The sequence below is a fragment of the Rhinoderma darwinii genome, chromosome 2, assembly GCF_050947455.1.
Source record: "Rhinoderma darwinii isolate aRhiDar2 chromosome 2, aRhiDar2.hap1, whole genome shotgun sequence".
NCBI lineage: Eukaryota > Metazoa > Chordata > Amphibia > Anura > Rhinodermatidae > Rhinoderma > Rhinoderma darwinii.
Window position 1 is genome coordinate 479,944,769 of NC_134688.1, and position 16,065 is coordinate 479,960,833.

General features: G+C 52.4%; 1 protein-coding gene across 4 annotated transcripts in view; it reads left to right on the plus strand.

Annotated features, from left to right (window-relative positions):
- Nucleotides 1-606: 606 nt before the first annotated feature.
- GSK3B (glycogen synthase kinase 3 beta) overlaps nucleotides 607-16,065 on the plus strand; it is a 94,887-nt gene continuing 79,428 nt past the window's right edge. The window contains exon 1 of one of the 4 annotated variants that reach the window (XM_075854725.1): nucleotides 607-687. In XM_075854725.1, coding sequence (XP_075710840.1) covers nucleotides 633-687 — 55 coding nt within the window. In that variant the 5' untranslated portion in view covers nucleotides 607-632. Of the gene's footprint in view, nucleotides 688-733; nucleotides 801-913; nucleotides 2,031-16,065 lie in introns of those variants that run through there. The other 3 variants (XM_075854726.1, XM_075854723.1, XM_075854724.1) reach the window with 3 other exon arrangements.

Consider the following 16,065-nt stretch of genomic DNA (forward strand, 5'->3'; position numbering starts at 1 on the left):
GCAGGGGGTCACCATGTATGACCTCTATAACAGGGGAGCAGATTCATCAAAACGGTCTGACGGGAAAACAGGCAACCAATCAGAGCTCAGCTTTCATTTGTCCTGAGCAGTTTAAAAAATGAAAGCGGAGATCAGATTGGTTGCTATGGAGAACAGTTTTCCTGTTAGACTGTTTTGCTAAATGGAGTCTATGCTATATATATATATAGATCTATCCCATAAACATGATGTGGAGAGGGGCGATTTCCTGACCCAGTGATATAACACAACCCGTCAACTGCTGTTTCCATAGCAACTCAACTTCTATCAGGTCGCCGAAGAAAAGTGAAAGGTCACACTTCCGGCGTCTTTAAAAAAAAAAAAAAAAAAAAAAAGTACTGGCCACGCCCGCTTCCGCTTATTCCTCTCAGCGACAGCTCTTTGTCCCTAACCAATCAGCGACCGACTTTTATTCCCGGCTCGCCTCGCCTTTAGCCCTTGGCGTTAACGAAGACGGGCAGGTAAGTGCCCAATCAACTGCTATTTTATATCAATAAAGAGGCGGGTCTATGCGTTCTGGTTCCCTATTGGGTAAGATTCCTAGAACTCTCAGATTCTAGCCAATCAGCGTAGAGCATCGCTAGCACTGAGCTATGGAGGAGGAGCCCGTTGGGAGCGCAGAGGGGAACCTGACGACGGTCGTTACTGGTTAGCAATGTTGAACGGCACCGCCCTCTTTTCACTGTCTTTCTGCTTGATTGGCGACTGAATGCTGGCGAGTGAAGTGGGCGGAACGAGCAGAGAATGGGACGTCATGAAGGGTACAGGCTGTGCGCTCCCCCTCCCCTACTCCTATTCTCCATCCAAAGTTGCGCAGTTTCCGTCACGTACCGCCCGTTCTGCCCTCCTGACTCTACGTCATATGGGAGAGAGGGAGGGGAGCATTGCAGGGGGAAAGAAAAAAAAAAAAAAAAAAACCCGACAGGCAAATGCGGTCAGTCGGACGGAGAGTGACAAAGGGAAAGAGAACGAGCTGAAGGCGGAGAACGGAGCAGGAAACGGGAGACGTCGCCTCACTCCCTGCCGTTGTGACAGGAATCACGGGGGATCCAGCGGGCGGAGGCATCGAGGAGCCGTTATCTGTCGTGTGTGACGTTCCCGGAGACACGGGGCCGCACCGAACCATCCGCCCCTCATCACGGCTACTGGGCTCATTGTCTGGGAGCGGGCAGCCGGGCACCTTTGTGAGGGCACCGTGTGAGGAGGGGAGGCCGGGCCTGGTGGCGGAAGAAGCCGCCATGACCGCTGTGTGTGCTCCGTCCCCTCCTGTATCGCGGCTGTGAGGGAAGTGTCAGCCCCAGGGGAAGCACGGACCCCCCATTAAAATAATAGACCCCCATAATATTAATACAGACCCCCCCCATAATATTAATACAGACCCCCCCACATTAATAATACAGACCCCCCCAGAATATTAATACAGACCCCCACACATTAATAATACAGAGACCCCATACTAGCGACCCCTCCTCACATTAATCCGGAGCCCCCGTATTATTAACCCCCTATACAAATACCCTCAGCCTGACCCCTGATATTGCCCTGTAGTGACCGCCCCCCCCCCATTATAAGAGGGGCTCCCGATCTCTGCACATTGTATCAGTGACCCCGCGGTGAGGGGCGTCCTCCCCGTACTTGTCTGGAGCCCCCCGTTATTTCACGCGGTGTCCGGTCCCCCCTCATGGGCCTGTGATCGCCCGGCTGCCATCTTGTGTCCCGGTGGACGGACGATGCTGGATAAGGAGTGACCTGGACAGGGATTCGGTGACTGCGCTTGGAGGGGCCGCTGATTTGTAGACCCCCCCGGTTTGAAGAAAGGGGTGCAGGTTGTCCGGCCGGCGGGATCTTAATGGTTTTGTCCTTTATCCGGCTTTTCTAACGAGGAGAGAGACGGAGGCGCAGAATGTCGGGGAGGCCGCGCACCACTTCCTTTGCAGAGAGCTGCAAACCCGTGCAACAACCCTCATCATTCGGCAGCATGAAAGTCAGCCGTGAGTACCCCCATCATCTCCTCTACCGTCCTGTGTCATGGCCTGGGGGGAGGGGGGCAGCCCCCGTCACCTCATTCACCTCCATGATGATAATGTGTCCCTATAAACCCACATCTCAGCGCTTCACGCCTGTCCACGGGGTGGGGGCTCCCGGGTCGTACCATCTAACAGTGCGGGGGGCTGCCTGTGATACATCGTATGTATGATGGTCCATCTGGGGTGGGGGCGCTTGAGTCATGTAACCATGGCGGGGGGGGGGGGGGGCTGCCTGTGATACATCGGTTCACACTAGTCCAGTTGGGGTGGGGGTGCTCGGGTCACACATATAACCATGCCGGGGGGGGGGGGGGGGCTTCCTCTGATACATTGGCTTGTGCTTGTCCATTTGGGGTGGGGGCTCAGGTCGTATCATCGAACAATGTGGGGGCTGCCTGTGATTGGTTTCTACTTGTCCATATGGGGTGGGGGTGCCTTGGTCACACATATAACCATGGTGGGGGGGCTGCCTGTAATACATTGCTTTATCCTTGTCCATTTGGGGTGGGGGCACTCAGGTCACACATATAACCATGGTGGGGGCTGCCTGTGAATAAAGAGATCTGCCCCCGCTTTGTAGTGGTGGAGGGGCTGTGATACATTGATACGGCGGAGGGGCCGGCGGCTGATGGGGCGGTTGGGCCGGCGATACGGCTGAGGGTCCGGCGGAGGGTCCGGTGATACAGCATATCGGCGGAGGGTCCGGCGGAGGGTCCGGTGATACAGCATATCGGCGGAGGGTCCGGTGATACAGCATATCGGCGGAGGGTGCGGCGGAGGGTCCGGTGATGAAGCATAGCGGCGGAGGGGCCGGTGGGTGCAGCGTAGGGGCCGTGATCGGGTGGAGGGTCCGTGATCGGGCGGAGGGGCCGGTGATACAGCATGACGGCGGAGGGGCCGGTGATACAGCATAGCGGCGGAGGGGCCGGTGATACAGCATAGCGGCGGAGGGGCCGGTGATACAGCATAGCGGCGGAGGGGCCGGTGATACAGCATAGTGGCGGAGGGGCCGGTGATGTGGCGGCGCAGGGGCCGATTGTGCGGCGGAGGGGCCGCTGGGTACGTCGGAGGGGCCGGTGATACAGCATGGCGGCGGAGGGGCCGGCGATGTGGCGGCGGTGGGTGCGGCGGAGGGGCCGGTGGGTACGGCGGAAGGGCCGGTGGGTACGGCGGAGGGGCCGTGATCGGGCGGAGGGGCCGCTGAGTACGGCGGAGGGGCCGGTGATACAGCATGGCGGCGGAGGGGCCGGCGATGTGGCGGCGGAGGGGCCGGTGGGTGCGGCGGAGGGGCCGGTGGGTGCGGCGGAGGGGCCGTGATCGGGCGGAGGGGCCGCTGGGTACGGCGGAGGGGCCGGCGATGTGGCGGCGGAGGGGCCGGTGGGTGCGGCGGAGGGGCCGTGATCGGGCGGAGGGGCCGCTGGGTACGGCGGAGGGGCCGGCGATGTGGCGGCGGAGGGGCCGGTGGGTGCGGCGGAGGGGCCGGTGGGTGCGGCGGAGGGGCCGGTGGGTACGGCGGAAGGGCCGGTGGGTACGGCGGACGGGCCGTGATCGGGCGGAGGGTCTGCTGAAGCGGCGGAGGGGCCGTGGGTGCGGCGGAGGTGCCGGTGGGTACGGCGGAGGGGCCGTGATCGGGCGGAGGGGCTGCTGAAACGGCGTAGCGGCGGAGGGGCCGTGATCCAGTGTAGCGGAGTGTTTCCCGTCACCTGCTCTGCTACATTGTATGTATTCCGCTCCTGCAGCAGATCAGGTATAACGTCCGTCTGTTGATTGGGGGGATCAGCAGATTCCGGAGTCATCAGACAATGGGGGTTCAGATCTGTGGTTTATCTTCAGTATTTGGGAAAGTGCCTGGCTGTGAATATGCGGAGCTTGTAATGTGGTCCCCCCTCCCCGGGTGTCCGGTATTCCGGTGCTGGCAGCTGCGGGGTTAATACTATAGTGGCTGCGGCAGTGTCTGGCCGCGGTCCTGCAGTATAATGGGCTCGGTGTCTTCCTTGCGGGGGACGGGCAGCTGTCTTCTCAGCCTTGTAGACGGCCCCACCTTAAATGCAGCGCGGCCGCCCTCCACCATAATGTCAGATGAGCACCATTTTCCAGCAGCCCCCCCTCCCCCGCCCCACCCTTTTTCACCTTCAATAGGCAGAAAGAATAGTGACCCCATAGCTGCAGATCTGCTGTGTGGCGAGGACTACCACCCCCAGCAGCTGCACATGAATCCGCCCCTCATTCTCCTCACACAGGGGAAACGTTTCATGTGACGGGACCGCTGCAAAGGCCACATTACACTCTGCATCATTCTTAAAGGGACGGCGCAGGGACACATCCATGACGCCGGTGTCCGCCTGCGGCGCTGTTACTTAAAGGGGCTCAGTCCATTAATTTTCTGCTCATCACATGACAAATGAGGTTTCATCGGTCTCTGAATGAGCCGGCTCTGCTATACAAAGCGTGTGCATTATGGGGGTGGTGGGGGCTCCATATTATAGGACTGCACTGATATATAAAGGGTTACTATGAAGATGACCGCAGTGTTCATCGTATAATGTCACATACAGTCCAGGGTGCAGTTGCATTCTGGGTAATGGTATCACGGTGCTGTCGGGCCGGGGTCATACAATGGTGCCAGTCCTGTGTGGCATGGTCCTGGGCCTGGCGTCCCTTGGCATTTGGTTGGGTCTTCGGTCCCACAGTTGATGGATCTGTTCTGCGTGTTCTCCATTAATAATGAATGATTCAGAGATTCAATAAAGGCTGGAGGGAGGGGGGGGGGGTCTGAAGACGCCACAACCGGGGGAGGGGGGCTCAGCAATGATGAGGGGGGGGGGGTGACGGACCCGCCAATGCTATACTGTGAAGTGCTCGTCAGATTGGAATAGAGAGAAAACCGCTACCAATATTATCCTTGTCTATGACGGGGATCGGGGGCCCGGCAGCCGCTGCTCCCGCAGATCTCCAGCTGGCGTCAGACTATTTTTTTGTATTTTTATTGAGGTCTGGACGTTCTTGCTGGTTGGCTACTTAAATATTGCATCGGAGCGGTCTATCTGGTTGGAATAGTCTGCAGGAACTGGTGCCCCCGGGTCGCTCCATTGTCTCCACTGTCGGATTATTCAGGGGTGAGAGCCGTGACCTCGTGACGACTTCCGCCTGATGTCACCCAGACGACTCTGCTGGTCATATATGATTAGTGGTGGGAGCTGCCGTCCTGATGTGTGGACTGCCCTCCATATTGTTCTGGGGAGATAAGTGGCTGCCAGACCACCCCTCTGTGACGCTTATCACCCCTTCCTATAAGCAGGCGCTCTTGGGAGAATAATTCTTATATCGGGTCTTACCTGAGATTTACCAACCAATGTGGTCGTCCCGTTTGAGCTTTTTATCTTGAGATTCTTATCCCGCTCTGACTTGCGTCCACGTGACCGGTCTTTCCGTGGCTCACTAAGGTTCTGTTCACAGCGTTTGTTTGGCGCTGATTTTAACATGGAAACCGCATCGGAATCCGCGGCAAATATGGCAGAATACTATTTTGCAGCGTATTTTGCCCGCGATTGTTGCATTAGATTCCATGGCTATGGGCAAAAAAATGCAGGAGGCTAAAGCGCAGGCAGTATAAGATCTGCCTCAAAATCCCTGAAGGAATTCTGAGGCAAAAAACTCTGTGTGAATAGGGCCTAAGGGTTATGTGCTGCAGAGGGACATCCGGCGTCCTGTGCCCGTAGCTGTAGTCCGCAGCCTGGCTAAACCGTAAGCAGAAGTCCGTTTTGCAATGTGGATTTTGGGCACGCGGCTTGTTCATATAAACACGTGGCACCTGCACAGACTGCACTGGCAACAATCGCTGGAAAACAGTGCGGCGCTTCACATTCATGGGCCGGCTTATTGGGACTTATTGGGGCTGGGGGCTTGTATTCACCTGTCCTGCAGAGTGAGGAGAAGACGGCAGGAGTGGCGCCCCTTAGGTCCCCTGTACTTGTAGTCTTGGTCACACGGAGTCGTTCCTGGGCATCTCCAGCCTCATTTAGCTCTGAGTAGCCACTGAGCGAGTAGAGGATGCTGGGGGATTTCAGCTCCGCAGCACAGGTTATATGGGTGATCATGATCCTCGGAGCATAGTTCGGGGTGGCCGGTTGTTGGATATGTGGGTAATAGCTGCAGGCCCCCCGATCAGGCGGTGGTGTTTTCTGTTGTGGCTGCACAGACGTGGGGTGCGTCCGGTCTCCAGCGCATCGATGATCTGCAGGTCACGTCTCTGCTGTGAAAAGGAAGCATTAAAAATAGTTATCACGCGTGAAGCAGAGCCGAGCGTCTCAGGTGATGCAGCGCAGCCCCCCCCCCCCCCAGAGACTCTGATCGTTTTTCGCCTGTAATGAGTCGCGGTCGTATCGCGGCTCTGAGTAGAGTTGGGCTGATTTTTGCCGGAGTCGTCGGTCCATAAAATACAATGTGAGACGGATTCACTTGTTTTCTTCATTTGAGTCTTGTGTATTGATTTGACTGATCTTCCCGGGGATCAATGAGCAGCGTCACGTGCGCCATCACTACTGGTGTGAACAGAGGACACTGCGAGGTCCGTGTGTCCGCGCCGCAGCGACCGCCACAAGTGATTGGATATAAGAATCCGTCCCAGGTCGCCGGTGGCGGTGTCTTGTACCACCTTGTGCTGGGCATCACTTGGCATCTCGGCGCCACGTGTATACCGCTTTTTCAAGCAATGCTGGAATTGTCCAACTGGTGACACTCCATCTTTTTTAGGACTACAACCCCCAGCGTGACCCGACATCCATATTTATTGTATATACCATAGAGCTGCGGCCTTTGAGTTACTCCTCTGCGTGCCCTGACACCGGTCATCGATGTATATATGCGAGGGAAGGGGTCTGTAACTCTTACTGCATATTGGGAGTTGTAGTCTTCCATCAGCTGGAGTGCCACTGTCAGTGGTTGGGTTCGGGTTGCTTCTGTTACATCTTTACACCCCAGGGCTGAGCCTCGTCCTCACCTGTACGGAGAGGAAAGTCAGACGAGCAGCTCGAGGACACGATGATGGACGGTCTGAGGTCACAGAACACTCGCAGGCTGTGACTGGATCAGATCATTACCGCGTGTCATCCCTGACTCACATTTCCGCCCGTGTCTGGGAAGCTTGCCATCTATAAAATAAACTCTGCCCCGCCCCCTCGGCTATTTTGATGCTGGTTCCGTCGCTGAGTAGTCCTATGTTACCTAAATCAGCCCGTACCCTTCCTGGAGACCAGATTCTCGCCCCTCGAGGGTCATGTCTTTACCTTCATATAGAGGCAGACTAAGGCTGGAACTGATGATGTCATCGCAGCCGTTGTGGTGATGTCATCTAATGTGACGCTGGAAAGTCATTTGTTCTACCAACCACCTCCTGGGCCTCGTTAGCAGTGGGGGAGGGGGACTTGCTGGCCTTATGACGTCACTATTGAACCTGTAGAGGAAGTACAAGAAATTGCAGCACAGTGAGATTGAGAGAAGTGATGACCTGAGCAATACAGCGGGGTGTAGTGTGGGGTCCGAGGATTAGAGGGGGAGGGGTATTGATCGCTCTGCAGGGACAGAAGACGGGGACTCCCGGAGAATGGAACGTTGATGAGAAACGCAACAATAATCGCATCCAGAAAATAGACAAACCTCGACGTCGAGACTTCTCATCTCCGGCATTGTCCAGGATTATAGAAACATGGCTGCTTCTAAAGACAGCGCCACACCTGTTCACAGGTTGTATCCGCCCGTAACTCTGGTGGAGCGGAGCTGCAGTACCAGACACAACCCGTGGACAGGTGGGGCGCTGTTTCTGGAAGAAAGCCATGTTTTTCTATTCCTGTACAACTCTTCTTTTAAAGAGACAGGCAGGAAATCTGCAAAGATCGGAGCCGTTTTCTCCGCTACTTTCATATATTTACCTCCGTGGGGTAAAACTGCGCCAATTGTGACATTTAGGTACTTCTGCTGCGAGATCTGTGAGGCCGCGACACTAGAGCGCAGGGAGTCCGACAGCGACCTTAGACCAACCATGAAAAACATGGCGGCAGGCGACTAAACTGTCATATGAGCAGAAGTCGTAGCGGCCGGGACGACATGGGGTGCGGCGCGTCCGGCCGTGTTTCGTGATTCCATACAGGAATTATCCGGTTACCACCGCGTGGTTACTGCGGGTTACAGTGCTCCAGAACGGGGACGTAAGGCACGTTACCTAAATGGCGCACGTGATCTCGATTTGATGGCATGGCTAAAACGTTTTTTTATTTTTTTTCATAATCCATGCGTAGATGTAGGACAGTCATGAAGTTCATGAAATATATGATACATTATGCGCCAGACGGAAAAATTTGGCGCCAGTTACTGTTTCACTTTTGGCGTGCCCCGTGGCGCTCTCCTGTCACATGAAGGGTTCATTGTAATATCCGCTGATTATCTTACTGGTCACTGCGTTCAGCGGAGAATGTATCTTGTGGGGGTCACTCCCTGGGTTATACTGTTATGTTGTTTTTTTCATGTAATATATCGGGGGACGGTGTAGTGGGGACCTCCGCTGTTTTTATCATCCATGGCAACTGGAAAGACCAGCATTGGGCTCTTGCCTGCTGGGGCTTGTAGTCCTTCTACCATCTCACAGCTGTTTTCGTAGCTCCCATAGACTTCACTGGAGGTGGACCCGAGCTCTCCCCGGCTTCTACTCCTGTTTGGATGCCACTGGCCGTCTTGATTTGCAGTATGGGGGTCACCGTACCCCTAATGTTTGATAGGGACCCCACCTATCAAACGTTGGACATATTGATTGCACGTGCTTTAATTTGGTAGTCCTGTAATACGGGGCTGGATTATGACATATTCCAGGTTATCGGACAGTCGTGTATTTGTTCTCGCACCCCTGTTATCGTATATTGTGCGATGTTCTCCGAGCATCGTATAGATGATCTAGTCTAATCCTATAGTGGCTGCGAGGCATGAGAGAAGGAGCCCAACCCCCCACCAGAGAAGACGCAATGGTTTTCCCACCAAAACGACACCCTGCAAGTGTCCGCTGTGAAGGCCGGGGAGCTGTGATCCTGTTGTGGCCCCTCCCCCCCCACAGACCCGTTCATCGGCGGATACAATCGTCTATCCGCTACTGCGGATCACACCGGCGTTCCACGATCCGCTGCAATCAGATTTTCAGCCGTGTGATGTTCTTGATGCTTCTTTCTCATAGTAAAGGGTCAGACAGACTGTACATTAGTGACAGGACAGATGTCTGTGCTGTGATTGGCTGGACATGGATCGCTTCTGGTCCCCATTGGGCCTGTGTATGGACCAGGTTTCGGGGACGTGGCTTTTATAGTCCTCTATGATCCGGCTGCAGTGATTGGATGACGCAGACATGTGATGTCACTATGGACTGAACGTCACTGAGGCCATACACAGGCCTGACTGAGCGGAGGTGGGGAGTGGTGGTCCAATAATAGAGCAGAACTATCATTGTGAGTATATTACCCCATAATTATCTGGGTGCTCCCTATTTTATTGGTCCTGCTCCAAAGTCCCAAAAAGTCAGATTTCATTGCACATCTGGTGGCCCCCAGAAAACTGAGACTCCAGGTCCACGGTGTAGGTGACCGCAGATGGCTGCGCTGCCTGCCCCTTTACCTGCTCATCCCCTTTCTGCTGAGACCTGCACCCCATTTATTAACCGGCTTGCACAGACACCAGTGGAGGGGACACGAGGATCGTCATGTCAAGTGAATTTCAGCCCCTTTAGGCAGGAAAAGGTTAATGGCTCTGATGGCCGGGCAGGTCTGTACTGCGTCAGGTAACACATCTGGATTTATTTGTCAAGGTGAAAAAAGTGGCACAGCAGGAGGCTCAGAATGCCCTGCCGTCGGTGGAGGCCGCTCGGAATGCACTGCCATCGGTGGTGGAGGCCGCTCGGAATGCACTGCCATCGGTGGTGGAGGCCGCTCGGAATGCCCTGCCGTCGGTGGAGGCCGCTCGGAATGCACTGCCATCGGTGTAGGCCGCTCGGAATGCCCTGCCGTCGGTGGAGGGCGCCGCTCGGAATGCCCTGCCGTCGGTGGAGGGCGCCGCTCGGAATGCCCTGCCGTCGGTGGAGGGCGCCGCTCGGCATGCCCTGCCGTCGGAGGTGGAGGCCGCCGCTCGGCATGCCCTGCCGTCGGAGGTGGAGGCCGCCGCTCGGCATGCCCTGCCGTCGGAGGTGGAGGCCGCCGCTCGGCATGCCCTGCCGTCGGAGGTGGAGGCCGCCGCTCGGCATGCCCTGCCGTCGGAGGTGGAGGCCGCCGCTCGGCATGCCCTGCCGTCGGAGGTGGAGGCCGCCGCTCGGCATGCCCTGCCGTCGGAGGTGGAGGCCGCCGCTCGGCATGCCCTGCCGTCGGAGGTGGAGGCCGCCGCTCGGCATGCCCTGCCGTCGGAAGTGGAGGCCGCCGCTCGGCATGCCCTGCCGTCGGAGGGGGAGGCCGCACGGCAAGCCCTGCCGGCGGAGGGGGAGGCCGCTGTAGACCCAGCCTTATGGTAGTTCCCTATAAACGGTTAGGGATTTGTCAGGTGACAAGCTTGCTGACTGTTTCCAGATACGACAAGCAGAATAGTGAGTACAGCTCTGGAGTATAATACAGGATATAACTCTGGATCAGTACAGGATAAGTAATGTATGTACACAGTGACTCCACCAGCAGAATAGTGAGTGCAGCTCTGGAGTATAATACAGGATGTAACTCAGGATCAGTACAGGATAAGTAATGTATGTACACAGTGACTCCACCAGCAGAATAGTGAGTGCAGCTCTGGAGTATAATACAGGATGTAACTCAGGATCAGTACAGGATCAGTAATGTAATGTATGTACACAGTGACTCCCCCAGCAGAATAGTGAGTGCAGCTCTGGAGTATAATACAGGATGTAACTCAGGATCAGTACAGGATAAGTAATGTAATGTATGTACACAGTGACTCCACCAGCAGAATAGTGAGTGCAGCTCTGGAGTATAATACAGGATATAACTAAGGATCAGTACAGGATAAGTAATGTATGTATATAGTGACTCCACCAGCAGAATAGTGAGTGCAGCTCTGGAGTATAATACAGGATGTAACTCAGGATCAGTACAGGATAAGTAATGTAATGTATGTACACAGTGACTCCACCAGCAGAATAGTGAGTGCAGCTCTGGAGTATAATACAGGATGTAACTCAGGATCAGTACAGGATAAGTAATGTAATGTATGTACACAGTGACTCCACCAGCAGAATAGTGAGTGCAGCTCTGGAGTATAATACAGGAAATAACTCAGGATCAGTACAGGATAAGTAATGTCATGTATGTACACAGTGACTCCACCAGCAGAATAGTGAGTGCAGCTCTGGAGTATAATACAGGATATAACTCCGGATCAGTACAGGATAAGTAATGTATGTACACAGTGACTCCACCAGCAGAATAGTGAGTGCAGCTCTGGAGTATAATACAGGATGTAACTCAGGATCAGTACAGGATAAGTAATGTAATGTATGTACACAGTGACTCCACCAGCAGAATAGTGAGTGCAGCTCTGGAGTATAATACAGGATGTAACTCAGGATCAGTACAGGATAAGTAATGTAATGTATGTACACAGTGACTCCACCAGCAGAATAGTGAGTGCAGCTCTGGAGTATAATACAGGATGTAACTCAGGATCAGTACAGGATAAGTAATGTAATGTATGTACACAGTGACTCCCCCAGCAGAATAGTGAGTGCAGCTCTGGAGTATAATACAGGATGTAACTCAGGATCAGTACAGGATAAGTAATGTAATGTATGTACACAGTGACTCCACCAGCAGAATAGTGAGTGCAGCTCTGGAGTATAATACAGGATGTAACTCAGGATCAGTACAGGATAAGTAATGTAATGTATGTACACAGTGACTCCACCAGCAGAATAGTGAGTGCAGCTCTGGAGTATAATACATGATGTAACTCAGGATCAGTACAGGATAAGTAATGTAATGTATGTACACAGTGACTCCACCAGCAGAATAGTGAGTGCAGCTCTGGAGTATAATACAGGATATAACTCAGGATCAGTACAGGATAAGTAATGTAATGTATGTACACAGTGACTCCACCAGCAGAATAGTGAGTACAGCTCTGGAGTATAATACAGGATATAACTCAGGATCAGTACAGGATAAGTAATGTAATGTATGTACACAGTGATTCCACCAGCAGAATAGTGAGTGCAGCTCTGGAGTATAATACAGGATGTAACTCAGGATCAGTACAGGATAAGTAATGTATGTACACAGTGACTCCACCAGCAGAATAGTGAGTGCAGCTCTGGAGTATAATACAGGATGTAACTCAGGATCAGTACAGGATCAGTAATGTAATGTATGTACACAGTGACTCCCCCAGCAGAATAGTGAGTGCAGCTCTGGAGTATAATACAGGATGTAACTCAGGATCAGTACAGGATAAGTAATGTAATGTATGTACACAGTGACTCCACCAGCAGAATAGTGAGTGCAGCTCTGGAGTATAATACAGGATATAACTCAGGATCAGTACAGGATAAGTAATGTATGTATATAGTGACTCCACCAGCAGAATAGTGAGTGCAGCTCTGGAGTATAATACAGGATGTAACTCAGGATCAGTACAGGATAAGTAATGTAATGTATGTACACAGTGACTCCACCAGCAGAATAGTGAGTGCAGCTCTGGAGTATAATACAGGATGTAACTCAGGATCAGTACAGGATAAGTAATGTAATGTATGTACACAGTGACTCCACCAGCAGAATAGTGAGTGCAGCTCTGGAGTATAATACAGGAAATAACTCAGGATCAGTACAGGATAAGTAATGTCATGTATGTACACAGTGACTCCACCAGCAGAATAGTGAGTGCAGCTCTGGAGTATAATACAGGATATAACTCCGGATCAGTACAGGATAAGTAATGTATGTACACAGTGACTCCACCAGCAGAATAGTGAGTGCAGCTCTGGAGTATAATACAGGATGTAACTCAGGATCAGTACAGGATAAGTAATGTAATGTATGTACACAGTGACTCCACCAGCAGAATAGTGAGTGCAGCTCTGGAGTATAATACAGGATATAACTCAGGATGAGTACAGGATAAGTAATGTAATGTATGTACACAGTGACTCCACCAGCAGAATAGTGAGTGCAGCTCTGGAGTATAATACAGGATGTAACTCAGGATCAGTACAGGATAAGTAATGTAATGTATGTACACAGTGACTCCACCAGCAGAATAGTGAGTGCAGCTCTGGAGTATAATACAGGATGTAACTCAGGATCAGTACAGGATAAGTAATGTAATGTATGTACACAGTGACTCCCCCAGCAGAATAGTGAGTGCAGCTCTGGAGTATAATACAGGATGTAACTCAGGATCAGTACAGGATAAGTAATGTAATGTATGTACACAGTGACTCCACCAGCAGAATAGTGAGTGCAGCTCTGGAGTATAATACATGATGTAACTCAGGATCAGTACAGGATAAGTAATGTAATGTATGTACACAGTGACTCCACCAGCAGAATAGTGAGTGCAGCTCTGGAGTATAATACAGGATGTAACTCAGGATCAGTACAGGATAAGTAATGTAATGTATGTACACAGTGACTCCACCAGCAGAATAGTGAGTGCAGCTCTGGAGTATAATACAGGATGTAACTCAGGATCAGTACATGATAAGTAATGTAATGTATGTACACAGTGACTCCACCAGCAGGATAGTGAGTGCAGCTCTGGAGTATAATACAGGATATAACTCAGGATCAGTACAGGATAAGTAATGTAATGTATGTACACAGTGACTCCACCAGCAGAATAGTGAGTACAGCTCTGGAGTATAATACAGGATATAACTCAGGATCAGTACAGGATAAGTAATGTAATGTATGTACACAGTGATTCCACCAGCAGAATAGTGAGTGCAGCTCTGGAGTATAATACAGGATATAACTCAGGATCAGTACAGGATAAGTAATGTAATGTATGTACACAGTGACTCCACCAGCAGAATAGTGAGTACAGCTCTGGAATATGTAGATACGTTTTTTATGTAAATTAAAAATGTGCTCTTTACTTGGATGACCTTCCCTTTTGTCTGTTCCACACTCCGTGTCTATGGGTGTATAGTTGGGCGGTGTGCCCCTTTATTCCGCTCCTTGCCTTTGTAGAGAGGAGGTCTTTGTAAATACTTGTTCTTATCACGTTGTGTTTTGTATGATGATCGGGCTGGGATCAGTCAGTGAGTTGCTCCGTGTTTAACGCCACATCAGCAGAGCGAGTGTTCAGCACCGCGGATCTGTCCCTAAGTCCCTGACAGGAGGGAACTTGTCTGACGCCTTCACCTGAGGTTAACAAATGCGGACGCTGTAGAGGACGATTGTAAGCGATGGCTCCGCTGCTTGTGATGGGGTTTGGTAGCGCTGGGCAATGATTCGGGGGCGCAGGGCTCGTTACAAGACAGCGCTCTTAAGTCCTTCATTTATGTTGAGTCCATCTCATCACATTGCAGGAGAATCGTTTTATGTTGCACTTTTTTTTCCCTTAATCGTGGCAAAACGGCGGCATTCTTTTATGAAACCGCTGCGATTTTACTTGATTTTGGGAAAAACCGGAACGAAAAACACTGGTAAACCACACTATTGACTGACCGCCGTGTACAGGAGTGGCGCTGTTTTTGGAAGAAATCCCCCATGTTTTTGTAACCCCGGGCCACTCCCTTATAACTGAAGAGTCCTTAAAGGCCGAAAATAAAGCGTAACGGACGAGGCTGAGAAGCCCCAAGACGTGTAAATATTCATGAGACTCCTCCGTGCGACTGTGACGGCCGAAGCCGGGGAAACGGTGTTAGGGAAAATCCGTGGTTGGTAAAGCGACATTGCCCCACGCCGATTCCCCAGCGCTACGAGGCGATTTCCATTGGTCAGAACTGACATAACGATCATCTTTCATTTTGTGATCCGCTGAAGAGAGAAGGAAATGTGAGTCCCACCGGGCCTTGAGTAAGTGGAGACGCTGGTTGCCGGGGACCACTTCATATGTATCCGTCCCTAGCGACCAGACTGTCAGTAGATGGGGAGTGGCCGCCCGGCCGCAGACGTTCTCACCTCCGTGCGTTACTTCCGCTGGGCTAGAGCCGGACAGGGGCAGACGGATCATGTGCGGCCGCAACGGTGGGAAAGTCGGGACTTTCTACTGGACGGCGCTAATTATTCCTATGGCTTCAATTATTACTCCTGCTTTGTAGTCCATCAACAAAATAGATACTGCCTATATCCGCCTGTGCCGACCAATCAGTACAAGCTTGCTGACTGTTTCCATCCAGCACAATAATGTGGATACAATCCGTATTGCGGACCTGCTGCTACCGCTTCTTATTCCATGTCATAATGGGGTGACTGTGCCGTCCTGTAACGGTGCGGTCCGTGCGTGATCTTATGCCGTTATGTCACGTCTCCTCCAGGCCCATCTGCAATAAGTGAAGACTCCGCCACCCACTGTGCTCTAATCCTATGTGATCGTGTCATTTATAGGGGTCTTCTGATCTGACACTCCCTCTTTATTACTGACCTGTAGAAATTAGGCCCCGTTCACATCATGTTTTCGGCCTATGTTTAGCGCACAGTCCGGGAAAGCTCCTGACGTTTACATTAAACGTCGGCTGTAGTGGAGACCCCTGAGGGGAGAGGTGGGGGGACTCTGCGGACCCTCTCTCTTTACCTGGTGGTTCGGTACTTTTATCACAGGTTTTTGGTTGGTTTCTCCTCATATATTATCCGTTATTGTCTGTTCTTCTGTTATGTAGTGTATTCTGGGTAATATTAGAGGTCGGGGTGGGCGTTATTACCACGGTGTGTCCCCCTGTATTTCAGGCGTGTGCCATTTGTAATTCAGCGGTGCCAGCCACTATCTCCTCGTATGATCCGTCACCCATGTGGGATCCGTTTGACGC